At 45.9% G+C, this 27,460-nt stretch overlaps 2 protein-coding genes across 8 annotated transcripts in view; both read left to right on the forward strand.

Moving 5' to 3' along the window:
* MBD3 (methyl-CpG binding domain protein 3) overlaps positions 1 to 27,213 on the forward strand; it is a 200,540-nt gene extending 173,327 nt beyond the window's left edge. For 2 of the 5 annotated variants that reach the window (XM_075076910.1, XM_075076909.1), the window contains exons 2-9: positions 7,495 to 7,522; positions 11,693 to 11,749; positions 14,480 to 14,639; positions 16,361 to 16,498; positions 20,471 to 20,561; positions 21,023 to 21,200; positions 22,467 to 22,661; positions 25,346 to 27,213. In XM_075076910.1, the coding sequence (XP_074933011.1) occupies positions 7,509 to 7,522; positions 11,693 to 11,749; positions 14,480 to 14,639; positions 16,361 to 16,498; positions 20,471 to 20,561; positions 21,023 to 21,200; positions 22,467 to 22,656 (828 nt within the window). In that variant the 5' untranslated portion in view covers positions 7,495 to 7,508 and the 3' untranslated portion in view covers positions 22,657 to 22,661; positions 25,346 to 27,213. Of the gene's footprint in view, positions 1 to 7,374; positions 7,523 to 11,692; positions 11,750 to 14,479; positions 14,640 to 16,360; positions 16,499 to 20,470; positions 20,562 to 21,022; positions 21,201 to 22,466; positions 22,662 to 25,345 lie in introns of those variants that run through there. The other 3 variants (XM_075076913.1, XM_075076912.1, XM_075076911.1) reach the window with 2 other exon arrangements.
* UQCR11 (ubiquinol-cytochrome c reductase, complex III subunit XI) lies at positions 968 to 27,213 on the forward strand. Of its 3 annotated transcripts, XR_012657677.1 has the most exons (7): positions 968 to 1,088; positions 1,862 to 1,996; positions 14,480 to 14,639; positions 20,471 to 20,561; positions 21,023 to 21,200; positions 22,467 to 22,661; positions 25,346 to 27,213. XR_012657677.1 is itself a non-coding variant. In XM_075076914.1 (3 exons), exons 1-2 carry the CDS (start codon positions 1,006 to 1,008, stop codon positions 1,980 to 1,982), a joined length of 204 nt encoding a protein of 67 aa, XP_074933015.1. In that variant the 5' UTR covers positions 968 to 1,005; the 3' UTR covers positions 1,983 to 2,007; positions 3,921 to 4,162. The 3 variants fall into 3 exon arrangements, 2 of the variants coding, with proteins under 2 accessions (XP_074933015.1, XP_074933016.1); XM_075076914.1 differs by lacking the exons at positions 14,480 to 14,639; positions 20,471 to 20,561; positions 21,023 to 21,200; positions 22,467 to 22,661; positions 25,346 to 27,213 and adding an exon at positions 3,921 to 4,162 and having other exon boundaries at positions 1,862 to 2,007; XM_075076915.1 differs by lacking the exons at positions 14,480 to 14,639; positions 20,471 to 20,561; positions 21,023 to 21,200; positions 22,467 to 22,661; positions 25,346 to 27,213 and adding an exon at positions 3,902 to 4,162.
* Positions 27,214 to 27,460: the final 247 nt, after the last annotated feature.

Below are 27,460 nucleotides of genomic sequence, written 5' to 3' on the forward strand. Positions count from 1 at the left end.
ATTATCCTGTAGGTTCATTTGTAGTTTAGAATAATTGGTAGCAGTGAAATGTTTCATTGTTTCAGTGCAAGATAAGTATGTATCTTAGGTTGGAGCAAGGTGACCTACAAGGAACGTGACATAAAGAACAGACATGGGCTCAAGGACGACAAGGAACTAAGGATGAAGACAAAGAGATAAGAGGAGGGTTGTTACCACTAAATTAGTATTTCTAAGGCCAAAGATTATCCGACATATGGAAGATGGGAAAGCGAACAACAACCAAGCTAGATAAGACCAGTACTGTGGTTTGGCACATTTACAAGAAGAAAAAGGTGAAAAGTTGAGGTGAGGAGGACTATTGGCCTTCCTTCCCTCGACTACCAGAGAAGACCCCCAGGATCAACAGAGTCTGCACAAAGAGGAGGGACTGTATGTTAATAAGTTCTCGGAAGTCTCCACCTTTTACTCTACATATGTATATCCCCTTCATGATTATGTATTAGTATATGTATTTTAGTCCTGCCAATGAGTTTTGAGGTACACACGCTAGGAGGTGCGATCCCCCGTGCATCCGGCACCGTGAATAAAGAATGCCTGCCTTTTGACACTACATTGGTGTTACGAGGTTTATTCCCGATTTCGGTAACAGAGAGGCTGAGCCGCAGCGATGAGGAGGATTTGCAGAGGCACTGATGGGCCTGGGGAAACTGCTGTGGAAAGGGGCCGCCTTCCTCCAGCACGGAGGGTGAGAAGCGGGCCCAGCTAAATGCGATGAGAATCCCAGCCCCTCGGGGCTCCATGTCCCCTCTCCTGCGTGGGGACAGGCCCATCCCCTGGGGGGTCCATGTCCCCCCTCCGACCGGAGCCTGGACACAGACCCGCGGGGCCATGAGGGACAACGACCGCAGGAGGGCGCGTTGCCATGACAACGCCGCTCTTGACTCAGGCAGCACTGCGAGCAGCCCCGTTCAATGCGCACATGCGTGTCGCGAGGGCTTTTGTGTGTCGGCGTCGTGCCCGCGCATGCACCGTGGGGGTGACTTTGAGGGCGGCGCAATGCTGAGCGGGCTGTTGGGGCCGCGCTATGTCCAGCTCCTGCAGAACTGGTGAGGCCTGGCCCGGGCTGCCCCGTCGCCCCGGGGCTCCTTCACAGCGGCGTGGGGTGGGCTGCCGGTGGTCCCGGGATGCACGGCGGGTGGTGTGTGGCCTGCTCCGTGCCCTTCGTCCTGGGCCTTGGGGCCGGCCGCGGCGCCCCCCGCGCACCTGAGGGCCTTGGCGGTCCTCCCGAGCGCTCTTCGTTCCCCCGCACTGTGTTCCGCGGGTCCGTGTCCGTGTGAGGCCCGCTAACCCCGCTGGGCTGGCCCCGGGGGTGCGGAGCGGCGCTGGAGCTGGGTTGGAGGGGCTGGGAGGGGCGGGGTGGGGGGTTGTGTGTGCGTGTCTGCCTGGCGGGGGTTTGGCTGAGGCGGCTTTGTCCTCTGGGTTGCTCTGGCCGCCTTCAGAGCGTTTCAGAGTTGTAGGTGTTTGTCGCGGTGCCAGCGGGTGCCGCTTTGCAGTGTTGCGTGCGGGAGACTGAAGCAGCCTGCGGGCCAGAGTAACGGGAACGCGACCTGTAGCAGTAGAATAGTTAAACAAATAAGTGTGTCTTTTCTTAACTTGGTATGCCCTTTTTAAGTAAAAGCACGTCAACATGAAGCTGTAAAACACTTTCACTGCCCTGGGGACTAATACTTGTCTGTGTCTGTGAGATTCTTTCAAGGTTTCTGCCAAGCTTTTTTTCTTGATTGAAATTACTTTCCAGGTGCCTTAGCGATGAGCATTTGCCAGACCTTCCACAGTGGAGAATTAACGTTGTTTAACTGTGTGTGTGTGTCTCCTTTAGGACTCCCACCCTCGTTACGTGGGGTGGTGTAGATGGTACTGGTTTAATATGGTTCACAGACTGGAAGCTTGTCCTTCAGTATGTTCCCTACATCAGTGGCAAGTTTAAAACTGAAGACTAAGCTTCCCTCTAATGGTAAGTTTTTTGTTTGTGCATCTCTTGGCTTAAGTAGTCGTGTTGTGTTGAGGTGACAGTCGTGTCCTCTTTGTCCAGGGCACAATTGTATTGTTGGTGCAAAACAGAACTCCTTGGTTCGATTGTTCAGGGCTTTTTCTTTTTTAATATGGGGCTTCACAGAGTGCCAGAAGGATGAAATATTAATAAGGGTGTTTTTCAAGTGATTATTTTGCAAGCAGTTGATTTTTCACAACCTAATGTGGTTCTTGAGAAGTCAAATCAAGTGTTCTCTGGTAATTTGGAACTTTTGACAGGCCTGTTTACTTCTAATCCTAGGTAGAATGGCTTCCAGCTCCTGACTAATTTTGTTGCTGGGCAAATTCACATGCCTTTCTGTTGCTTGTAACTGTTACTAAAAGTAAGTTGAATGTTCAGAGCTGGTTACTTGTACCACAAATCCATTGGAAAACTGGCTTTCTCGAGTTTTTTTTTCCCCTTGTTTAATTGCATATGAAATGTGCTGAATATTCTGTAAGACTGGCCATCTGTAAAGCTAAAGCAGCAGTTAGATAATACCTTCTGTTAGGCCTCTCAACACGTGTTTATGTAGGAGGCAGGCTGAGAGCTTTTTTTATTCCTTGCTGCAGATAGAAGGGAGTAAGGAAGACTTTTTTGCCTTGCCTTAAAGGATGCTGATGGGAAAAGGTCCAGAGGAAACTATAGACATCTTGATGGTTGTTTCTTCCAGTCAGAACAGTTACACTTAAATGTTGCTAAATGAAAGTAAGATACTTGTCTTCAAGATACACATTTTATAGGAAGATCAGTGAGCCTGGAAGACACAGAGCAAATCATTAGTAGTTTTGTAAGTCTCTCCAGAGATATTTGTTGTAGTTCAAACAACTTACTGCGTCTTCCCCTTTTTCAAAATACATTTTGCACAGATCCTTCGTGTAACCTAAGGCCAGAAGAAACTTTTCATGAAGTCAGCTGCACTTGTAGCATCTCGGGTGACCATATTTATGGATAAGTCAGTGGAAAAGCTCTCAAGTCATGCAGAGGCAATTAAAGTACCTATTAAAGGCTATCTTTACTTAAAAACTCTTAGCCAGTAGCAGGAACATGGATATGTGCCTGAGACCACGGTGTATGTTCTTCTGTCGCAGTTTAGCCGGCAGCTCGGCCCCACACAGCCGCTCGCTCACTGCCCCACCGGTAGATGGGGGAGAGAATCAGAAGGGTAACGCTCGTGGGTTGGGATAAGAACAGTTTAATAATGAAAATTAGAAGAAACAACAACAGAAATGCAATGTAAAGGAGAACAACGAGAGGTGCAAAGCCCCGGGGGAGGGGGGAAGGAACCGCTGAAACAACCCGCACGCGCCACAGCCGCTAACCGCCCGCCGACCCGACGCTGCGCTGCTCCCGAGCCGCAAACTGCCCCCCCCTTAATATACTGGTCACGGTGTCACGTGGTATGGAATGAACCTGCCATTGGCCAGTCGGGGCCAGCCGCCCCCACCATGGCCCCGCCCCTCCCAGCCCCCCCCGCCCCGCGGCAGAGCGCGGGAAGCTGGAAAGGTAGCCGACCCCCTCCCGGTGAGGAGAATTAACCCCTTCTCAGCCAAAACCAGCACATCTTCGTTTTGAAGCAAGAGATTTAATGTGTCATTGTGCATAAACCATACGGAAAGAGCATATTCCTCTACAGGAATAGAGCAAAAGGATGTTTCTGTGGTGGCCTGGGACTCCTTCCAAAGAGGCCGTAGGCCCGCACGCCTGTGTTCTGCCGTGCCTGCATTGGCTTCTGTAACGTAAACTTCTTGCCTGGATACTGGAGGCTTCTGAAATCTGTCTCTAGTGCTGGCTGCTGTAGCACTTTGCAGGAAGCACTGCTTAATGACTGCTTTGTGTTTATTGTAGGAAATTTATTGCTGGATAGTGTTTTGGAGCCATCTGTCCTCTGAGACCCTGCTTTGAGGTGAACTTGAAATGCCCAATACATTGCAACAGGTCGTGGTGTCCCTTTCTCCTGTGAACAGTTGTGACCGCTTGGTTGGGAACAAATTTAACTTCACCGACCAGCCTGCTTAGTACTCTTCCTCTGATCACTTTCACAGCAGGTCTTATCCTAATGGCAGTAAATTATAAACCTGATGTACAAAATAAACCAGGTGAATGGTATTTTTGGGCTTTTGTGTTACCTTCTTAGTCTGTATTCTTTAGACTAAACTCCTGCTTTGGGTTTGGGTTACGTCTTCAGCTTGTTTGAACTAAGGAGTGCCTGCTGCGTGTTCGCCTCCCTTCCTGTGCAGGTTCTTCAGGTGTCAGCTGGTGGCTGATGGAGTGCTTGATGAGCCTTTTGTTTGTCCCTGAGTAGTTGTTGCTAATCACTCTTAATACCGATGTAGTTCTTGAACTATTCTTAGTGATGTGTGGATTTTAAACTAATCTATCCTAGGTCAGTAGCAACTGTGGGCTCTTGTGTGCAGTTAATGTTTCATAGCCAATATTGCAGGGTTTTGTGGTAACACAAATTCCTGGCATTTAGTTTAAAGCAAGGTTTTGTTTCTTTTTAACACCATTTTGTGGACCCCTTAAACTGTCTGGTTGGGCACATGCCATTTTAAAGCAGTGTGTGCTGCCTGAAAACAGGCTAGCATTTCTGGCTTAATTTAGGGGCTCAGGAAAGGCAGTCTGCAAACCCTGGGAGGCTTTCTGTGTACCAGGGTGAAAACCAGCAGTTGAGAGCTGCTCAATTACTTTCTTAATGTGGGTTTTGAGTAGGAAAGGAATATGTATCTATTCTTCATAGGTATAGTTATATTTGTCAACATGAATTGGTGATGAAACAACCCACTAGCAGAGCCCTTTAGATGAAAAGGTGTTTAGCTGTTAGATAAAGGAAGTACAAGGATTATTCTTGATCTGGTCTCAGCCACTAAGCCACAGCAGACGACTCAGAGGGGAAGTTCACCCCTTTCCGCAACAACCAGAATTTGCAAACAAACTTATCTCTGGGTGAGAACAGGATTACTCTTTTCTCTCTGTTTAGTGCCAGGTTTCACCTCATTATAATTTCTGGCTGTAATGAAAGGTTCGAATCTCTTTAGGGAAAAATCTCTGCTGTAGTAGCTGTGCTGCTTGGGTGTCACCTTCAGGGCTGAAGGCTTCCGAGCGCTGTTTCTATGGAGAACTGTTGTAAAACTTGCCTAAATGGCAGTGCTGTGCAGGACGCTTGAACTACTTAACAGGCTAATTGCTTTGACATTGCTTCGGCAGCATCGCTGATAATTAACTGGTGGGGCGGGGAATAGCATTTTTGCATGAAAAACCCTCTTTGCTGCCCTGCTACCTCCAATAGGGCGGCACAGGAGCTCATGGCATTATGGGATAACCATGTGATTTCCTCAGTCAGTCACACTCCGTGGTGCTCCTGAACTGATGGCTGACTCCGGAAAGGCCAAAGCTGCTGTGACTTGAAATACTGAGAATGCAGGTTTGACCTCAACAGCCCTATGTTATACATGGGGGTATTGATATTGATCCATTTTCATCCAGAGCACACCTTGGAAGTGGACATTATGTTAGCCTGTACTCACACGTCATCAGGATTGTAAGCTCAGATTTGAACAGTTGGAGTCTCTGCTCGTATTTGCCTATTTAACACATCTAGATGGGATGGGCAGAATACGCTGCTGCTGACTTCAGAAATGACCTAGTTTTGGCTTGTTCCTGTGGGTGGGTGAGACTCTGCTCCCATGGCTCAGAGAGTTCTTTCTTCAGAAGGCCACTTGAGGCCTGAGGGTCTGTCTGTGGTGCCCCCTCTAAGGAGCCTGCTCTCAGTCTGCAGCTCCCATCAATGAAATTTACCTTTAGCAAAGCCCTGGTGATAGCACTGTGCACTGCAGGTGAGATTAGAAGATATTTAAAGGAGAAAAACATATTCAAAGTGCTAACTGCCTGCATTGGCAGGCACTGCAAGAAATGTACGGACTTTGGATTTGTTTGCCCTTTGGTGATTGTTTAGCTGCTGCTGTTTTCTGCAGCATTTCAGATGATGGCTTTGCCTCTCATTAACACTAGAGTTAGTGTATAACTGATTTAATTTCTGGTATTTCTCCTTCCACGAGAGCAAGCACTCTTCAGAAATACTCTATTAGAAATATCTTCTCCATTCTTGGGCAAACTTCTGTTAAAATTCAAGTAATCACTGTTCAAGTGTCATGAATGATCTTGCTAATTTTTAACATTCTAGCATTGCCTCTTCTCTAACAGCTCATTATTTTTCAGAATGAGCTAACCAACTGTCACATACATTATACGAACAAATTAGTTAAAAGACAATGACCGGACAGAGGAGAAACTTCTCCTTCAAAACCTGGAGAGTTCCACTAGAGGGCACAGCGGTGGCCAGGCTCACGGGGCTTTGGATTTACAGAAATCAAAAAGCACCTTCAGCTCTGGTTTGAGGATGTAAGTTCAGAACTGCCCTTGGGAGAAGGCAGGCTTGCATCCCTGCCGGCCCCTCCGAAGCAGTTGGCCACGCTGGTCCCGCCGCTTCCCTTTCATCATGAAAGGCGTAAGTGGAGACGGGACAGGGAGTCCTTGCACCCACCCCAGTGCCATGAGTCTGTGACATTCAGCCCTTGTTGGTCTCTTCTGTGGTCGTCTCCTGGACCGACCTCAGGCTCTGCCCTGCTGTGGGGGCCGGTGGGTTGGGAGTTCCCGGGTGCCTCCTGCTCTGAAATAAGCTCCTCTGTTGGGTCTGGGATATTTGGCTGCAGAGCAGAAAGCTTTGAACTGGAGTTACCTGCCAGGCTAGATGAAAGAGTTTTTTCTGTCAAGGTATCCTGACATTCTGCTTGTTTCCATGGCTGATGACAGCTGATTTGGGTGATTTTTTGATTTATCTGCTTTGGGAGGCAGGCTGCCTCATGGCACTCGGTGTTTTTCAGCACGTGGGTAGTGTAATGGTGAGGAACACCCAGCTGCCAGAATGCAGGTGCCCCATTGTACCTCGGGTTTCTGAGGAGCGGGAGTGGACGCCTCGCTTCTGGGGTACGGCAGCGCGCACACGGATGCAGAGACACCCCTGTTCTGGTGGGGGTGTGTGGCCCATCCATGCCCCGCGTCCTGGCGGGGTCTGCGTTCCCGCTGTGCTGTGGGGCCGGGGCGGGATCGCGGGGGAAGATGCCCAAAGGGGCAGTGCCACGACACTGGGGCGCTGTGTGTGTGTGTAGCTCCCCGCCGAGGGGGGTGGGCCGGGAGGGACTATATCCCCACGGCGTAGGCGGGCGGAGGGATCCATGTGCGGAGGTAGGAGGGGCTGAGAGTGGAGCCGTGGGAGTGGGCGGAGCCGAGCCGGAGCGGCTGCCTTCGGCGTGAAGAAGCGCGGCGGTAGCAGCGCGGGGTGGTGGCAGGGCCCGGCGGAGGCCGCAGGCGGGAGCGGGGCCCTCCCGGGGCGGGGGGGAGCGCGAACCATCCGCCGGCGGGAGGAGGCGGCGGCGGCGGGCCGGGCCGGGCCGCGATGGAGCGGAAGAGGTGGGAGCGCTCGGGGGGTGGTGGCACCGCTGCCTTGGGCCCGGAGGGGGCTGGGGGGGAGACGGGTGGGCTTGGGCCGCGCTTCCCTGAGGCGGGGGGTACCGGGGGGAGGCCGCTACAGGTGGCGGTGCCGCCCCCCCGCCTCCGGGGGGCCCCGCTCTTCCGCGCAGGGTGGCTCACGCCTGGCAAATACAGCTATTTTTTTGGAATGTCAAATAAACGCGGTGTTTGTGAGGTAGCCAGGGTATCGGTGAGAGTGGCTGCCGGCCTTCTGAGGCTCTATCTGCTGCGTTTTCTATATATTAAAGAACACGAAGGGGTCGGGTGAAGAAAGAAGCCTTTGCCCGCCCGCGGGCTATTGCTGTGGGTGAGAGTCCAGGGGCTGGGCTCGGGGTGTCTTATCCCGGGGGTGCTGCTCCTGGGAGAAGTGTATGGCTGCGGAGCTGCCGGCTCTGCCTGAAGGATTCCTCTTGATATCGATGTACGTTTCCTATGGCTGTAGGTGGGCCATATGGATCCTTCCCAGCCTGAGCACACCCGTGAGCTGATGTGCAAAACTTAGGTCCATCGGGAGCTGGAGGAACATAGCAGAAGTTATCCAGGTGTCCTTATCTTGCCTTTCCAGTTGGCAAAATGTATGCCATCAACTTCTGCATGTGTTAGGTTTTTTTTTTTTAAATCAGGTTATGGTTCTGAGGAAAGTGTGCCGTGCTGGGCAGTGAGAGAACCAGCAAATATCCTCGAGAGCCTAAAGCTGGAAGTGCCGGCTCCACCGCTGTGGCTTGGAGTCTGCGGGGAGAAGACCACCGGCAGCAGCTAGAGGAGGTGCCACTGAAAGCTTAAAAGATCCCTGTTTTTCCAATAAGTTATTTTATTTGTAAAGTTGCAGTCTCAGAGCTGAACTTAGAAAAGAGGGGGAGAGAGGATAAGTAGCGTGTTTTTATTCCTAAATTATAATGGATTTTCCCTTTATATTAGTTTGGATGGACATCAAAGGTATAATAGGGCCCTGCTGCACTAATTTTTGGTTACTGTTGCATTTTGCATTACCTCAGAGTGGAAAATGTGTGTGTAGCAATTTATTAATACCTCTGCTATTTCTACCTGTTGTTTACCTGGATGATTTTTTGGCCGGCTACCCTGAACGCACAGGTGTAGTAAGTGTTTGTAGGTAAAATTGCATGCATGGTTTGGAAACGAGTGCTCTCGTGTGCAACCACCAGCCTCAGGAATTAACGCTGAGCCGAGGTGATCAGTGACGGGGTGGCAGTTCCTGCTTTTCCGAACCGTTGTTTAGGGCACTTTCGATTTGGAGGTTTCCTTTTGTAACCCTGAGCACTGGCAGCACGTGCTTTGTGCGCGAAGGTTTCTGTCGAATACGAGTTCTGCTTTGGGCAACAAGATGAATGGGTTGTACCGAGTATGTTCAGCCTGTTGAGATGTGAGTGTCTGCAAGCCGCTCACTGGCTGGAAAATAAACCCACCTTGAGGTGTAAGTCCCTGAGCGGATTTTTAGGAGCAGTCCTATAACCTCGCGCTCACCAGCTGTTGATTGTGCAGGAATTTTCTAACTGGAGTGCATTCTCTCGTCTGCCTGTGGCTTAAGAGTTGGGAACCCCACATGGGTGTCTGGCTGATGCAGTGGGGCTTGTGGGCCAACATCAGAGCGAGCGGGGAAGGTGCAGGGATGCAGGATTTCAGGAGGGGAAGCGTATCGGGGTTTTTGTGAAAAAGCTTGTCTTTGGGAAAAGCTTTGAAAAGTTGTATTTGAGAGAGTTTTGGCTACAAAGGCTCTCCTTAAACTCGGTGTTCTCACCTAGGGGAAGGAGAATTTAGTGCTGCTTTGCGTGGCTTTTCTTCATAGTGTTTTTCTGCTGGAGGTTTGATGACCAAGGGTCTGAGAAGTTTGGGATCGCTGCTCGTCTCTGCTTCAAGGAGTTGTTGACATCGCTGTTCAGGAAAACTTAACACATCCCTTGGGTGGAGCTTATTTTGTTATGAATTTCTTACCTGTGCAGCACCTATGTAAAAAGTTGAAGAAAACGTTTTTAACTCACCCCCACCCACCCCCCCAAGTATATTTTGGTCTGTATACTCCCCACTCCCCCCCCCAAAAAAAAAAAAAAAATTGTGGAGGAGAATGCTTTTACTGAGACCGTACTTTGCTTGTTCTTGGCTGTTCTGTTTTACCCACAGCTCCCCCAGGGAAGCTCTCATGGTGCTTGAGAGGAGCCTTATAAAAATAGCTGGTTATATTCGTGCTCATTCCTGTGTTACGGGACTGCTGCTCAGCTGCTTGTTTAGGGGTGGGGTGCTTTTGGAAATTTGAAATATTGTGTGTATCCAAGTTGGGTTTTGGAGTGGTTTTTTGGAGTGTTTGGATTTTTATTTTTTATTTTTTGTGGTCGGAGCCCCAGTTAATGAAAAAAGACAACCCCGTTGCCCTGCGGGGCAGGGAGCATCCCTTCACAGGCCACTGCGGGCAGCAGCGCGGGGCCTCCGTGTGCTCCCTGGAGGCTGCTCTGTGCAGAGCCGAGGGTACCCGTTTGTGGAGAGATGGGGAGATGCTGCCGTGTGGATGTGTGAAGATGTGGGGTGAGTTATGGCAGCTGGAGGAGTCTCACCTGGTCTTGTGCATTTGCACCGGTGCTTTTTATGTGTGCTGGTGAAAGCTGCGAGTGTGTCTGTGCTAGCCTGTCCCGGGATAACTGAGTTGTTGGAGTGCGGGACCACTGAGGCAGGACTTGGTGCAGATGCTGCACTCAGGGACAACGTGCGGATGCTGCGAGCGGGGGGGGGGGGGGGGGCTAAGGGCAACAGCATGTGAGGTGTCCCAGGGTATGTACCTCTCCCGAGGAAGCAGTGTCGGGGGGCGTACAGCACCTAAAGGACCCTGGCGCTGGCCTTGGCCTGGAGCGGAGCTGGGGAGAGCAAGTGCAGCCGAGGGAGGCTGGGGTGGGCTGTGACTCCCCAGCTCCGCGCAGGAGGGAGCACGATTAAAATGGAGAAGGAAAAACATTTTGTATTATAGCCATCACCCCCCACCGAGGGAATGAGGCTTTGGGCTTATGCTATCGATCGCCCTTTTTACCTAGGTTATTCCTGTCTCTATTGCTTTAAAAGGCAGGCGATGCCTGGGTTTGTTCGGGTTTTTTGTCTTTTGTCCCTTGCTTTCCAAGTTGTGCAGATCCTGCGTAGGCTAAATAGGGAGAGCGGAGGGGAGGAGACTGGGTAATGAGGGAGGAGGGGAGAGGGTCTGGGCTCGCAGTTGGTCTTTCCTTAAGAATATAAGGCAGGAAACAAAGGGTGAGCTGCACATGGAGAGCAGCGGGCACCTGGCAGCACCTGGCCCTTCAATAGGCTGCCATGCATTCAGCTTAATCCGCGCCCAAAAAGTCTGAATAATAAAGGAGGGTGGCTTGGGTTTGGTCATACCACCCCTCGGTCTTCCTCGGGTTCGTTTTGTTAGTGCCAAGGCAGGCTGCGCAAGCAGATAACGCGTTGGAGCTTTTGATGGACGAGCATGTAAAATCGTTTGCAACTTTGCAGTCGCCTTGCTTTTTGTAACATGAAGTGTGAAGGACCTTAACTCAGGAACCGAGTACAGTGCACTCACAGGATCGGTGCCTGCAGTATTGTTTAGAAGAGGTTGATTTTTGCAGCTTTGTACCAAGATGTTTCTCTTCTGGGTCTCTTCAAAGTCTTTGTATATCAAAAACAGGAGTGCAGAGCAAAGCTTTTGTACTGGAGTGGAAGGAGATAAATATCATTTTTTTGTGACATTTAAAGGGCACAAGCATTTTAACAATGTTTGGAATTCATAAATGCTGGTTTACTGTTTCTGTGCCTTGTGACGTACAGCAAGCAGCCCCGCTGCTCAAGTTTCGTGGGTTTTTTGGCTGCCTTCCCCCCCGCTCCTTTGACCCTCTCAGGGGTCTGTAGGTGCCCTCAGTGGCTGTGTCCTACCAAGCGTGCTCCTGCCCGAGGGACCCCAGGAGCTCCAGAGCACACCAGCCACTTCCTTTCTGATTATGTTTACTGAGCAAGTTTACTGTCAGCTTTGAGTTGTAGCTTTGTTCCCTGGTCTGCCATTGTTCCAGAGAAGCTTGCTATGGTATTGCCTTTTTCAAGACATAATGAGAATAAGAGTTGTTCTTCTGAACATTTCAGTGCTTTTCCTTTGGGCCAAGCTTCCCCAGGAAGAGACAGGACTCTGAGTCATTTCAGGTGGGTTTTTCAGATGTACGTGGACTTTAAGCAGATTTTCAGATCCATTGCAAAGTTACTAGAACACATACTAAACAAAAAAGCTGAAGGGCTATATTCATTTAAAATACTGTCTCTGAGTGTATCTGGCTCTGTTGTTCTGGAAGTTACGCTGTTCTTTGAAGCACACAAGTCACTGTCGTATTTTTAAAATTACTAAGGCACTAAACTGTAAATTGAGCTGCAGATCTTGGAAGAGGAAGCAGTGTCATATTCTTCATGTAGTAGGAGTTTCTCTTGGCTTCACTGATGGCAGCGATGGTTCTGGCCTAAAAGCTGCTGTAGTTGGTTATTCCTCTTTCTGGATTGAGTCATATAACTCCCTTTATATTTTAAAAAGTGGTTTCAAATTTGAGTCTGGACCCAGTCTCTGTTCCTGTCTGCTTATTCTTACTTTCTATGTCATCTTCTGGCCTGAGTGTTTGTGCAGCTCAGTAGTGAACTGATCCAGCTGAGGAATAACCAGTGATAAAGTGTTTCCTCCTCTTCTCCCTGCCCTCTAAAGATGGATTATTTTCCCCGTCTGATTAACTGTGCATTTGCATGAATGCTTTCATGCCTGAGCAGTGGTGGTAGCAGGGAGCAGATACAGGGCAGGGTAAGCAGCTTGGGAGCAGTTGGGGCCAGGAGCTTCCTAAGCAGATGCTGTGTGTGGGATGACCATAACCTTTCAGTTGTAAGTCCTTTGAAGAGTGTGTTTCAGATTTCAGTTTTAGTGTAATTAATATTAACCTTGTCCCACAGCTTTTGGAGAGTTTTTAATAGTTTGGTTCTTTCCAGATTTTTTTAATCTATTTTTTTGAATACACAGTCTGACTTGAACTAATTGCTTTGCCATTGTCCCATACTAGAAATTCTATGCTTATGCTATTTTTTTCAGATCTTTCCCCTAATAAAGGCTTCAAGGAAGTAGATACTGTATTTAAAAGAGGCTTTTTCCTTGGAGCTTTTTTCCTTTGGGAAGACCCTAGAGAGGTTGTTAGTATCTTACCAGTGTGTACACCACCACTGTGGTAGAGCGGGGCCTATGCTGCTGAAATAGTAATACTTCTTTCCTCTCATCCCGTGACAACTTTATTATTTCGAGTTATTCTTGGCCTTCAAATAGAAACCTTGCAATGAGTAGCATGAGTTTCTGGCTTCAGGAATAACAGACGGTAACCTTAATCACAGAGCTCCAACTGTCCTCAAAGCATTTGAACCTCATTGGTGTTGTTTTGTCTCTGCCAGGTATAAGTTGCATTGAGAGCACTTCTCTCAGTAGAAAAATAGAGATGCTAATACGTAGATACTGCTCCTAGGCATGTCAAGTTCAATGCTTGGGTGTTGCAAAGTTGCTTTGAATTGAGCTGTTGAACTCATAGGTGCCACCACCGTGTACAGTGGACAGCCTGTTCGTGAGGTCTCACTTGTGGAAGTGTAAATGTGACCTTACATCTTCTAAGCAAGATCCTTGGTACATCGAGAGCAGAGGGTATTTGTAGGCTAGGGAGGAGACCACCCCGCTTCCATGCGATATGGCTGAAAAAAATGTTCTAACACTACTAACCGCTCTTTAAAAGAAGAAAATGGATAAATAGGGGTGGGGTGGTAACTGGCATTTTTGGTCTTAAAATGCCTTTCACCCAACTAACCTGTGCTTAGTATGAGATATGTATGTGGAGTGAGCTTCTACCAGATGGATACTAAGATTGAATATGCAAGACGCAGAAGACCAGAAATGAGAGAAACTAAGGGAATAAAGAGGTGTTTTTATGATGCTAAATGAGGATGTGAAGAATACTTTGTATAGTTCTACACTGCAGTCATAACACAGACATATTCTTGCTTTGTGCATAAAAAAATTAAAGAGCTTACCTAGCAGTGCTTTTTGTAGTAGTGCAAAAGGCGATGTTATATTTAAAACAAACAGGAAAATAAAACACCAAAAAAACCCAACAAAACACAAAAATCCAAATCAGCCCAACAACAGTGAGGAGCTGGAGTAATTTGTGCCTGCTCGCCAGGTTGTAGTCTTTCATGTGAAACCAGGTGTTTAAAAATAACCTTTCTTCCCTTTTGCCATTAATGGAAACTTTTCTAAGGTTTGACCTTTATCTTTGCATCACTTGAGCTTTGTAATTCTTTGCTTTGTAGCTTGTCAGCAGTTACCTTCTGTTCTTCCTCCTTGCTCCTGTGTAATCTTTAAGTGTTCAGAATGCTACCAAAGACTTGTAATCCAACTTGAATGTGCTATTCAAGGCTGGGGGAGGGGGGAAGGAGTCCGATGAGATGGTTGTGGTGCTAGGCAAACTTAACGCTCCTGGGAGGAAAAAGTTATGCTTGAAAATGGGCATTTATTGTTTGAGACAACCAAGTGGTAAGTACAGCTGTGCTGATACCTTCCATGTTGTTATTGTGTGAGTTAAGCAATGTTCATTTGTACCTGGTTTGAATCTTCCTCTTTACGTATAAAACACTTTAACATGGTCTGCACTTAATATGTCTCTTCCACAGTAATCACGAGGAGTCGATATGAAAGCAATCATACCCACTTAAGAGTTTCATGTGAGATTCATTCTTAGAAGTTCAGCACACATTGTTTTTCATGAAGGAAATAAAAAATGCTTCTCCTGAGTTGCAGAGAGCGCTGGTATTGAAGTCCAGAGCATTTCAATTTCCCTCCTTGTTTCTTCTCTGTGTTTTTTTCAGCCCAAGTGGTAAAAAGTTCCGAAGCAAGCCCCAGCTGGCACGCTACCTTGGGAGCTCGATGGACCTGAGCACTTTTGACTTCCGCACAGGAAAAATGTTGTTGAATAAAATGAACAAGAACAGACAGAGGATGCGCTATGACTGTTCCAACCAAGCCAAAGTAAGACTAAGATGCAGTGGCAGTTTTCCCCTTTCTGTCTGCTGTTGTACTGACCAGACTGCCTCTCAGAACAACATCAGTGATAGTGTGAAAATGTAATTAATGTGTGAAACTGGAGTTGTGTGAGATAACACCTCTGTTATGGGGTGCTGGAGAAATACTGCAATTCACTGGTTCTTCCAGGGTACTGATACCATGGAAGAATATTGCAGTACTGCTAAATCAGAGGGGCTAGAGAGAGGGCTGGCAGCTTTTTCTCCTCCCCTCCCTTCTCCAGCACAATCTCCTCCAGAGCCCCAAATCTCCAGCTGACTCCTGTGGCTGTGCAGCAGCTCTGCTGTGCTCTGGCATTCGGTTTGGGGGAGGAGGGAAGAGTGGTGTGGGGCAGCAGGGATGAGGAGGTAACACAGCCTCCCACGAGCAACTCGACTCCCTGGAGCTATCTGTAGGCAGTGCTGGGATCTTGGCTTTGGAACTGATTTAAGGAGGGGATGCATTTTGGGCGAAAAGCTGAAGAGACAAAAGGATGGCAAGGCCTATTTGTAGAACACAGTAAAAGGGTCTGTGTTTGGCACCTGGTAATTTTGATTAAGGTTTAGTCAAGATTACAGTGACATAGGTATACGGCCTGCCTGGAGAGATTGGCTCAAGTCATTCTTAAATATCTTCATCAGATGCCAAAAGCTTTTTCAGAACCCAAAAGCTTATGTCTATGCACTTAAATGAAGTGAGGAAAATAGTATAATGCTTATTTTCAAAGTATGTCAGCCAGTCAAGAATCATCATCGTAGTGACTGGAACGTGTACTTACAATGCTAGGTGCTGTAGTGATATTTTAAAAGAAACATGCCTTGCTGCAGAGACCAGCAGCTAACACACATCTCATAGGCTAAGAATTCTGCCCAAACCTTTCAATAATGTACGAATAGTTCTCATTGGCTTATAAATGGATTAGCACACAGAAGATTCAGAATTATATTTGTCCTGAATACCTCTTTTCTACATCTTATGAATAAATATGTTAAGCAGACGTGGTGTCTACATCCTCAGGAACAAAGTATGTCCTACAGCCATTTCAAGACTTGCATGCATGTTGGATCTCTGGAATGAGGAATGGTCTTCCTATGTTTCCACTAACATAAAATGCAGCCTTGTAGTGAAAACTTGATTGTTACGAGCTCCATTTAAAACCTGAATTCTGTTAAGAATTGAAGGTTAAAAAAGCGACCAAGGTTCCAGCTGTATTGATTTGTTTACTGGTGTCAACAACTGGATTTAAACAGAACGGTTTAGCATGGTTTCTGGAGGCACAAAACGGTCTCTAAATCCCACTTCATAATTTTTTCTAATTATTACAAATATTGTGTTGAAATTTTCTGTTTGAGTGATCTACAGGAGGCTTGTGAAAGTGCAAACTCAGTGTTCCAACTCCTAAATTCTGTCACAACTGGGATAAAACCGATGTGTGTAAACTAGAATGAGAGGAGGCTAGTATGTTGAGTGTGAGAGTGGAAAACTTAGTTTAGTTTTGATAAGTCTAAGGCAAGATTTGAATGTAGTTATGCATTTGTAACAGTCTTAACTCACATAGCTTGAGATGAGTTTTCAAGTCCATGAACTCTTCTTTTCCCTGCTGTACATGTTTATGGCTGTTAGTAGCATTTTAGTAAATTGAAAATATTTTGGGGGCTTTTCCACTCCTTCTGTTTTGAAATTTTTAGGGCAAGCCTGATTTGAACACAGCGCTGCCCGTCAGGCAGACAGCCTCCATATTCAAACAACCTGTCACAAAGATCACAAACCATCCCAGCAATAAGGTGAAGAGTGATCCTCAGAAAGCTGTGGACCAGCCACGGCAGGTAAGGCTTGTAGCTTAGTAGCTTCTTCTCCAGAACAAAGAAACTCCTCGTTTTGCTGCTGGGAGGGTCCCAAAATAAACCGCTTTAATTTTGTGATGCTGCAGAAGTAGTCCATGGCAATTTGAAGTCTCTGATATTTCAGAAACAATAATTTACACTGCTCCCAGCTTTAAAATCAGAACAAAAGCCATTTCCAATAGATAGTTAATATGCTGTCTGCACTGTGTTTTATAAATTATCTACAAATTTAGACAGGTGTCACAACCACTTTAGGGGACGTTTGCATTGTAATTAGAATCACTGTCAAATGTTCCAGTTGTATAAGAAGTCTGTGTTTCAAGAAATCCCTGTTCCTGTACCGACCACAAAATGTGGTATTTGTGACGTAGTGCAAGGGACTGTGCAAGGGTATCCCCTGCATGGGCCTGTTTTTCAGATGCCTAGATCGTTATTAGTTAACTCTACCTGTATGAATAAGGTCATAAATTCACTTGGAATGTTGTCATTAATACAAAATCAAAGCTTGTTTCTTTTCATACTGTGTATTTGTGAACAAGAGAATATGCCACAATTAAAGGAAATCTTTCAGCTTAATTTCATCTAGTGAAAGGATGCAAAAAGGGTGCTTAGGACAAGTGTGGTTCGAAGTTGGGCACTGGTAAAATAAGATGTACCTGTTCCAAGCAGCCTTTGGAAGGCATTCTCATTTCATTAATATTACCTGGAGCTGACAGCCTCTTGTCTCCACGGAGCTCACACCAGGGATTCTGAGAGTCCTTTCCTGTAGTGAGTCCATCTTTATACCTTTTGGAAACTTAGGTGTTCAGCTGCATTAGATGTTCGGATGCTGACATCAGTACCTTTTAAACTCTTGTAGGTCTGGTGGAATGATATTTTAATTCCAAGAGGGAAAGTGATTTCAGTAAAATTTTAAAAATACCTTATAACATACCCACCTCTCACATTGAAAACCTTTTCTGCAAATTTAAAAACTACCTTTCTCAGAATCACAGAATCCCAGGTTGGAAGGGACCTCAGGGATCATCTAGTCCAACCTTTCTGGGAAGAGCACAGTCTAGACAAGATGGCCCAGCACCCTGTCCAGACGACTCTCAAAGGTGTCCAACGTGGCCGAGTCAACCCCTTCCCTGGGGAGATTATTCCAATGGTGACTGTCCTCAGTGTGAAAAATTTCCCTCTGGTGTCCAATCGGAATCTCCCCAAGAGCAACTTGTGTCCATTCCCCCTTGTCCTCTCCATGTGACTCCTTGTAAAAAGGGAGTCTCCATCTTCTTTGTAGCTACCCCTTAAGTACTGGTACATGGTGATGAGATCCCCTCTGAGCCTCCTTTTCTCAAGGCTGAACAAACCCAGCTCTCCCAGCCTATCCTTGTATGGCAGCTTCCCAGTCCTCTGATCATCTTGGTGGCCCTTCTCTGGACCCCTTCCAGCCCGTCCACATCCTTTTTGTATAGGGGGGACCAGAACTGGACACAGCACTCCAGGTGTGGCCTGACAAGCGCTGAGTAGAGCGGGATAATGACTTCTTTCTCTCTGCTGGCGATGCCCTTTTTGATGCAACCCAGCATCCTGTTGGCCTTCTTGGCCGCAGCAGCACACTGTTGGCTCATGTTGAGCTTCCTGTCCGCCAGGACCCCCAGGTCCCTTTCCACAGAGCTGCTCTCCAGCCAGGTGGATCCCAGTCTGTGCTGCACTCCCGGATTATGTTTTCCCAGGTGCATGACCTTACACTTGTCCTTGTTGAACTTCATAAGGTTCTTGCTGGCCCACTCCTCCAGCCTATCCAGATCTCCCTGCAGAGCAGCTCTTCCTTCTGGAGTGTCTGCTTCCCCACTCAACTTGGTGTCATCTGCAAACTTCATCAGGCTACACTTGATGCCGTTATCCAGATCACTTATAAAGATGTTGAATAACATTGGGCCCAATATCGATCCCTGGGGGACTCCACTTGTGACAGGTTGCCAGTTTGAGGAGGAGCTATTTACCACCACCCTTTGGGTGCAGCCTGTCAGCCAGTTCCCCACCCACTGCACAGACCACTTCTCTAGGCCATAACACATCAATTTCTCCAGGAGGAGACTGTGGGGGACTGTATCAAAGGCCTTGGAGAAGTCCAGGTAGACAATGTCCACCGCCTGCCCCACGTCAACCAGGCAAGTCACTTTGTCATAGAAGGCCACCAGGTTTGTCAAGCACGATCTGCCTTTAGTGAAGCCATGTTGGCTTTTCCCAATCACGTACTTCAATTGACTTGTGAGGGCCCCCAGGAGGATTCGTTCCATAACTTTCCCAGGGATTGAACTAAGGCTGATGGGCCTATAGTTACCCACATCCTCCCTCGAGCACTTTCTGAAGTGTGAGTGAGGTTCTATTTGAAATGGAGTTGGGTGGTGTGTTTTGGTTTTTTTTGTTGTTTGGTTTGGGTGTGTGTGTTTGTTTTTGTGTGTTTTTTTTTGTTTGTTTGGTTGTTTTTTTTAACAGGTTGGTGGGGTTTTAGCATGGTTTCCTAAGGAAGTAGAGCATGTGTGTTTATAGTGTTGTTCCTATTCCTATAAACCCCTTGGCTAGTTAAGACTGTAAAAGAGGACACTAAAGATATGACACTGATATGCAAAACACTAGGCTGGATAGAGATTTGTATCCCTGCTGTGGAAGAGATTGATATGTGAGCACAGACTGATGTGTGAGTGTAATCTGTTAGACAACAGAGAGCAGCCCCAGCGCACAGAGGTGGTGTAATCTGGCCTGTGCGGTTTCTCTGCTCACATTACCATGTATTGTAATGCAGCTTCCTAGGCTCTGCTTGTGCTTTCCTTACATAATCCTTTTTCTTTTTATGACATTGGCGTCTGTTTTCTGAGAAGGTCCTTTAGAGGTTCTTAGGTATGTATGTGTGTGTATATATAAAAAATATATATACTGTATGTATAAGATATATACACACATATTGGTTTATATGTTTCTTTTTCTGTTATATAGCATGGGATAGGGCATACCTGCTCTTTCTTGTGTCTTTCTCTGCATTATATGTCTACAAGTCTGTTAAATTATAACTTCACTACAGTCTAGTAAAATATTTTATATTTTAACCTCTGGTCAGCAGACTCCAGGTGTTTCTTCAAAATTTGAAAGCAGTGCTGAGTCCTACCATGAAAGTCACAGGCTAGAGAATATCCAGCCTCTGTGTTTTAGCTCTGACTGTCCTTATTCCCCTTGCTGGGAACTGGCGGTTGGAAAAGTAATGCGAGTTCAGTTGCACTCATATTTGGGCAGGCATGAAGAGGGGACACGTGTGGACTGTTTGGGGTAAATTCTTCGTTTCCTAAAATCTAGGTAAAAGTGCTTTCTTGGAAGACAGATGGTACTCCAGCTATTCATTGATCATCCTTATAGAGTGAGAGTTGAAGGTGTATCTAGGCATGGTGTCTGACTTTCCACCAAACCATGCATTCACATGCTCTTAAGCTTGAGGAGAAGCTGTGATTCAAAATACAGCAAAGGACTGGATGTGGTTATTCTCGTGAGACACTGCTAGAGAGGAATAAAATAACGCTTTACCTTGGGAAGAGCTTTGATACCATCTTGCATTCCATAACTTCTGTGGTATGTGTGAGACAGCAAGAGGGGAATAGGAGTGTCAAAAAGGCTGTCCCACACTATGTGCGCTTCGATGAAAGCCAGCGAGCCTCGCCTTGCTGTTCCAGTTCAGAAGCAGTGAAAGTACCAGACCCTGCAAGAAAACAAAGTCTCTTTCAAGGTAGCAAATCAGGACAGAGTTGTGGGCCTGACTGGCGATGAGGATTGTTCCCTGCGCGGCAGCTCCCTTCTGTAGTAAATCCAATACAAAATTGTCTGCAGCAGTGTTCTTCCCTCATTTGGTAGTAAGCAGGTGCTTTGTGTAGCTGTCAATTCCATTTGTTTTGTGCCAATAAACACTTTCTTTGATGTTAGCTCTTCTGGGAGAAGAAATTAAGTGGACTGAATGCTTTTGACATTGCAGAGGAGCTGGTGAAAACAATGGACCTTCCAAAAGGTTTACAAGGTAATCAGGGTCTGCCCTTAACTCCAGGGGTGGCATTTTGATACTGATCAGCAGTGATTTGAAGCTATTGTGTTTGACCTCCCTGTTGTCCAGTGCTGTGGCAGTTCCTGCTTCAGCAGGAACTGTTAGTGCTCTGCCAGGGAGGCTCTGTGCCCTCCCTCCTCAGGGGATACCCAAGCAAAGCTGCTTTTTTTTTTTTTTTTGTTCATTTTCCAGAAGCAGAATGGAAACAGCTTCCATTCCCAATTTGGGTTTTTTTGTGTGACAGAATGAGGTTTAAATAACCTTGGAGAGAGTTGTACAAGTGCTGTTGGAAGTGTTTAGGACTAAGATTTATGTTGTGTTAGCTTTCTAAATGACAGTACCTGCTTTGCCATTAAAGTTTAAATAATGCCTGTTGTCCTGATTTGCTGTTCTTTGTCTCGTGCAAAGTCGATTATCGCCTTTCCTCCCACTTGCAGGGGTTGGACCTGGCTGCACTGATGAAACCCTTCTCTCTGCTATAGCTAGTGCCCTGCACACCAGCACTATGCCGATCACCGGACAGCTGTCTGCGGCCGTAGAGAAGAATCCCGGAGTTTGGCTAAATACCTCACAGCCGCTTTGCAAAGCATTTATGGTGACAGATGAAGATATTAGGTATTAACCAGAAATATCACTGTCCTGGAACAAGTTTCCTTGTGGTACCCTCCTCCCTTCCCCCCCCCTTTTTTTTTTTTTCTTTCTTCTTTTTCAATGGCAAGTTTAAATGTCTGATGGAGCACTATTGCTTGCTGAATTAATTTGAATGCTTCTTTATCAGTAGAGTAAAAAAAAATTATGGGACGCTGCTCTCATACAGGCATGTACTAAAGCCTATTATTTTTATTTTGACCATGCTCAGTTACTCTGAGGTTTCAGGTTCATATTTGTTTTTCATGTCAGAGTATGTCCCCTTTTATTGAAAAAGTTGTCTGAATTTGGGTAACCTTGATTAAGGCGCTTCTAAGCAAAGAAGGGATGTGAGAAATCCTGAAGTGTGATTTGATTCTCTTCACCTTACTCTGTGTCAGCACAAGAGCAAATGAAAGCACTAACTGCTGCAGTGGCAGCAAACAAGGGTGCAATTTATTTAGCTGTAGCTTGTTTTCAGTAATGAATTAGATTGCTAAATCAAGACTGATGAAATTCAGCTTTAAGCACTTGATAGAGAACTGAATATACCGAAGACACTAACCTGAAAGCACACTACTTTGCATTCATTAGCAGTGTTTAAAGGTAGTAATTGTTTTGACTGTTCGACTGATAAATCTTTTTGAATTACAGGATGACTCTTTTTTCTGTGCTTGACTTATACATGAATGTCCAGGAAAAATGGTCTGCTTATAACTTCATGATTTCCTGTGGCTGGGATGAAATAGGAGTCCCATGAGCCACAGATTGTTGATCATTAATTTACTATGACTTTGACAGAAAAGGAGCTGTAAAATTTAATGTTGTGACTCAAAGGGAGTATGAGCAAAAAGATCGAAATGGTCAGAAACTCCATTTTCTCTAGGCTCATTTTTGGAAATCTGAGCAGAGTAGGCTGACTTTCTTGTTTAAATTAATAATAGTACTAGGAATTTAAATAAAAAGAAAAATCATGAGTCAGCTGCTAGATTAGGAAAATTTCAGCTGGAATTAAAAATGGTACAATCAATTCTAAGGACCTGTAATAGGAAATATTGGACAACATTTTAAAGCGTTTCTTTCTGCTTCATTTACAGTATAATGCCAGGCAATATTTTTACAATGCAATTGTTACAGAAGGCTGTTCCAAAGCCATGCTTGTCTGCCAGCCTTGTGCATGAGGGATTTAAGATTCCTTTCCTTTGAAAGGGACAGCTTTGAGGATTGATGTCAGTGTTCATTGATTTGGGTTAGGAAGCAAGAGGAACTGGTGCAGCAGGTGCGAAAGAGGCTGGAGGAAGCCCTGATGGCTGACATGCTTGCCCATGTAGAGGAAATAGCGAGAGACGGGGAAGCTCCTTCAGAGAAAGGAGGAGGTGAGGAAGGAGGAGAAGAGGAGGAGGAGGAGGAGCAGGACCATGACCAGGAGATGGAAAATGTGTAGTCCAGGTAATGTGACAGCATCCTTTCTCACCTTCAATTGTACTTCACTGAGGGCAGAAACATTTTCAGAAGGGGTCTTAGTATATATTGACCTATCTTTGCTTTTTAGCATGCACTTTTAAAGGTGTAGTAGCCATGCTTTCAGGAAAAAATCAAATATTTTGATGTGTGTGATGTCTGGTGGGTGCTTGTGTTGTCATGGAATGTTCTGGGCCTTATGTCTGCGTCAGATGGGCTAAGAGTGTAACCAGAACGTGTATGTAAGCGCTTGAAGGATTCTGTCTTGAAAATGGATCAGTTCTTACAAAAATGTTTGTCTTGTCATGTCAGGGTTTTTTCCCCCTGCTTGCTTATTTATTACTTCCTATGATAGGCAAGAGGACACTGTGGGCAGAAAGGACCTTTTGAGGTGTTCAAAAAAAACGTGTAGACATGACACCTCAGGCCATGGTTGAGGGGGCATGGTGGTGTTGGGTTGATGGTTGGACTTGATGATCCTAGAGGTCTTTACCAACCTTAATGATTCTGTTCTCTGACAGCTGCCATTGTATGGACTCAATTTCTCTCCCTGCCTGCCTTTTTCTCTTGCTTTTGCATATTTAGTACGCATTTTCTTGCAGGGTATGTTAGAGGGCACATTTGTGGAATTTTTAAAATAATATTTGTAGAAAGTTAGAAAAAGGCAACCTGCCTGTCAAAAGAGGGAGGTTGCTAAAAGCTTTATATGCTCTGGGAATTTATAAACTGAAAGTAATGGAAGAAGGTATATATTAAAAATCTGGAAACTTCTGAAAAGTTTAAGATGGTGTAACAGCAGTAACTAGAGGATTCACAGAAATGTGCCTTTACATTGTGCATCCCTTAAAAGTATCGCAGAGGGCTTGCTTCTTGTTCTCGAGTATATGTCTGACTTTCACTTGTGCAGTGAAAGTTTTTAAAGTGCTGAATAATGAATCGCTACTGTGTAGCAATGCAGAAAAAAGCAGATATATAAGGTCAAGTCAGGACACACCCACAGGAGTTCCCTTAAATGTTTTATGTTGCACTAGATAGGGACAGTGCGCCATGCTATGAAGCAGAGTTTTTCCTTGCTGTGTTCCTTTGATGTAACCCTAGCCAGGAGCACTGTATGTGTCGTCAGTGGAGCTTGTGCAGTGAGGTGAAAACAGAACTTACTGATTTTAATTTTTGAATCGTTTTAACTTTAGCCTAAGAAGAGCAATTAGTGTTCTGTCACTGAAATAGGATAGCCGATACCCTGGGTGCGTCATTATGTAGACTCCAGAGCCTGTGAGGCGCAAATCAAGAATGTGGAGGTGAAAAAGAAGAATTTTTAGGATGAATAGCAGAAGAGACAAGCCCCTTTGGAGGGAGTGGCAGCTGTAATTCAGGTGGAAGGAAGAGTGATTTATATTAAGCAATCCTTCAAGCTGGAAGGGCGATTATAACATGAAATCACAGAAACACAGGTTGGAAGGGACCCCAGGGATCATCTAGTCCAGCATTTCTAGGAAGAGCACAGTCTAGACAAGATGGCCCAGCACCCTGTCCAGACGACTCTTGAAGGTGCCCAACGTGGCCGAGTCAACCACTTCCCTGGGGAGATTATTCCAATGGTGACTGTCCTCAGTGTGAAAAATTTCCCTCTGGTGTCCAATCGGAATCTCCCCAAGAGCAACTTGTGTCCATTCCCCCTTGTCTTCTCCATGTGACTCCTTGTAAAAAGGGAGTCTCTGCCTTCTTTGTAGCTACCCCTTAAGTACTGGTACATGGTGATGAGATCCCCTCTGAGCCTCCTTTTCTCAAGGCTGAACAAACCCAGTTCTCCCAGCCTATCCTTGTATGGCAGCTTCCCAGTCCTCTGATCATCTTGGTGGCCCTTCTCTGGACCCCTTCCAGCCTGTCCACATCCTTTTTGTATAGGGGGGACCAGAACTGCACACAGCACTCCAGGTGTGGCCTGACAAGCGCTGAGTAGAGCGGGATAATGACTTCTTTCTCTCTGCTGGCGATGCCCTTTTTGATGCAACCCAGCATCCTGTTGGCCTTCTTGGCCGCAGCAGCACACTGTTGGCTCATGTTGAGCTTCCTGTCCGCCAGGACCCCCAGGTCCCTTTCCACAGAGCTGCTCTCCAGCCAGGTGGATCCCAGTCTGTGCTGCACTCCTGGATTATGTTTTCCCAGGTGCATGACCTTACACTTGTCCTTGTTGAACTTCATAAGGTTTTTGCTGGCCCACTCCTCCAGCCTATCCAGATCTCCCTGCAGAGCAGCTCTCCCTTCTGGAGTGTCTGCTTCCCCACTCAACTTGGTGTCATCTGCAAACTTCATCAGGCTACACTTGATGCCGTTATCCAGATCACTTATAAAGATGTTGAATAACATTGGGCCCAAATCTCTTTGGCCTTTGGGAGATACCATCTTATATCTGGGCTCTCTGTATTTTCCTGTTTCACCACATCACTAACGGTAGCTTTATTTGGACAGTGAATATCTCATGTTCCTCTCCACTACAAAGATTGGGCAACAGCAAAGAACCAGGGCAAACTGTCTGCTGAAGATGGAAAAACAGGAGACAAAGAAATAGATATGTTATGGCAATGGCCTTATTCTTTTAAGGGCTAGCTTGCTATAAAGATATTAAAAGTTCTTATTGACTTACAAAGTCTTTTTTCCCCTCTGTCTTCTAGGGAGTTCCATCTAAGAATTCCCAGTATAAACCCTATCAGCAGGGTCAGCTCAACAAAGCCAAGAGCATCTGCCGAGTAAATTGCGCCCACAATCCAACTGTACCTATGAGCATTTTGACGTACACTTCAGGAAACGATGAAAAGCTGATGGTTCATTAATTGCTGGGTAGTTTTGAAGATGGAACTTGACCAAACTCTACTTCCCTTCCTTTTTCTAAAGGGGTAGGGTAATGGGGAATGCAAAAGTGGGAGGGAATAACAGAATAAAAAATGGTGGGAGGGAGAATACTAGGAACCAAATTTCCTGTCTTTTTTTTTTTTTTTTTATTGTGGGTCAGCAATAGGTGATACATTTTTAACCTTTTCTATCAAAGTACTTTTAACAATGACCCATAGAAACAATTTTCTCTCTAACAAAGCGAGAGAGATGCTGTTTCACTCCTTGGCTACTCTGCTGTAGGCTACCTGTTTGTACCAGACTGTAGGGAGGTCATTTTATGTTGTGGATTGTCATTCCATGTGTCAGTTTGGGTCACTGAATTTCCTTTTCCTCGCAAGACCACATTGGTCTTGGAAGTGTAGTCTCAGAGATGAACTGCCAGTGCCTCTTCCAGATGATGTTTTGATTAGTAGGGGAAGTTACACTTGAGGAATTGGTCTTACAACAATAGCAATCGGTTTCTTAGTTAGTTCCAGCACAACTGTGCGCATTTTTGATACGGAGTTGTGCATATGCCCAAGCATAGCCAAATAGAGTTTCGAAGATAAATATACCCACTCTATGGTATATTTTGCTTTGGTTTAAGTCCAGTCAGAAGGAAGGATGACTCATTTCTGACTGACAATGAGAAGAACTTCCTCCTCTCTCTTCTGGTGCCAAGAACCCCGACCTCTGTTTCTGTGTGTGTGGAGGGAAGGGGATCCATTCCAATAGGTGTGTCTACACATCTGCTTTCGTGTGCAGTAATGTTCTGACCTCTTTTAAAACAAGAAAGGAAAAAAGGTTGATTTTTTCTATAATTGATATCTAAAAACAAATTTAAAGCTTTTTATTAAGTATTAAATCTTTCTTATTTGCATGTGCAGTGAAGTGACCAGCATTTTGTGTCCAAAAAGGAAATTATGTGAAACCTGCCTTAATGTGTTTATAAGTATTTGGCTTCACCACGGGTACCTTGATTGATTCCTCAGTCTCTTCTAGTACATCTGTGAGCATATTGGGGTAACTTGTGGCTAAAAAGGGGTTTATCTGGGGAGGGAGAAGAGGGAGAGGGGAGGAAGATGAGAGTTTATAGCTTGGAGAATGTGTTGACTAGGTTACAAAAGTTACTTTAGTCTTAGGGTATCCATTGCATAATTCATGCGTGGACATCTCAGCTGAGAGTACAGTATGAAGTGGTGGATTAAATATTGTGCTGCTAGCCGATTGTACAAGTTGTTGGTATCCCAAAACTTGGGGAAGAAAGTAGCTCCCAGAGCCTTTATCATATAAGAATGATTAGCGGTGACCACAAGGGACCAGGGGAGTTACCTGGAAAGTAATAGCCTTTGGGAGTAGTTCAGCTTAGTGGTCTGAATAGGTTTAAGCTTCTTGAAAAAAATCCCATGCCAAAGTGACTGATACTATATTAACTCTTTTGTTAAAGACTTGAAAATACAAAAGTCTCTGATATTGCTCACTTGGAGTACTGCAAGAAGACTGAATTGTACTTTGCTGCTGCTCTACCAGGTATTGCTTTGGGGAACCTTACCTGGTATTGCAGCCAGTGAAAATTATTTTCCTTTTTGAACAGTTTGTTACAGTTGTTGTTATGTAAATCTGTCCTCTTGTAATTCATTGTGTTGAATTAAATGTTTCTCACAAAGCAGAGATTCTTCTAGTCTGCGCCAAGTCCCTACCTGGAGTTTTTGTGCTACGCCCCTTCCAGTTATTTCAGGGGAGATGCTCTTGCATTTTTCTTGTGGGCTCCATTCTGAGATTTGGGTCTTGGTATTTGGGACCCAGCAGAGGGGAATGCAGAGGGGAATACAGAGTGAAACTTGTGGAAAGCCAGTTCATCTTGCTGCAGAGTCTTCCTGTGTCCTCACCAAGTAAGAGGCTGCCAAGGTGTCCCT

Source organism: Phalacrocorax aristotelis, chromosome W (assembly GCF_949628215.1).
Source record: "Phalacrocorax aristotelis chromosome W, bGulAri2.1, whole genome shotgun sequence".
NCBI classification, from domain to species: Eukaryota; Metazoa; Chordata; class Aves; order Suliformes; family Phalacrocoracidae; genus Phalacrocorax; species Phalacrocorax aristotelis.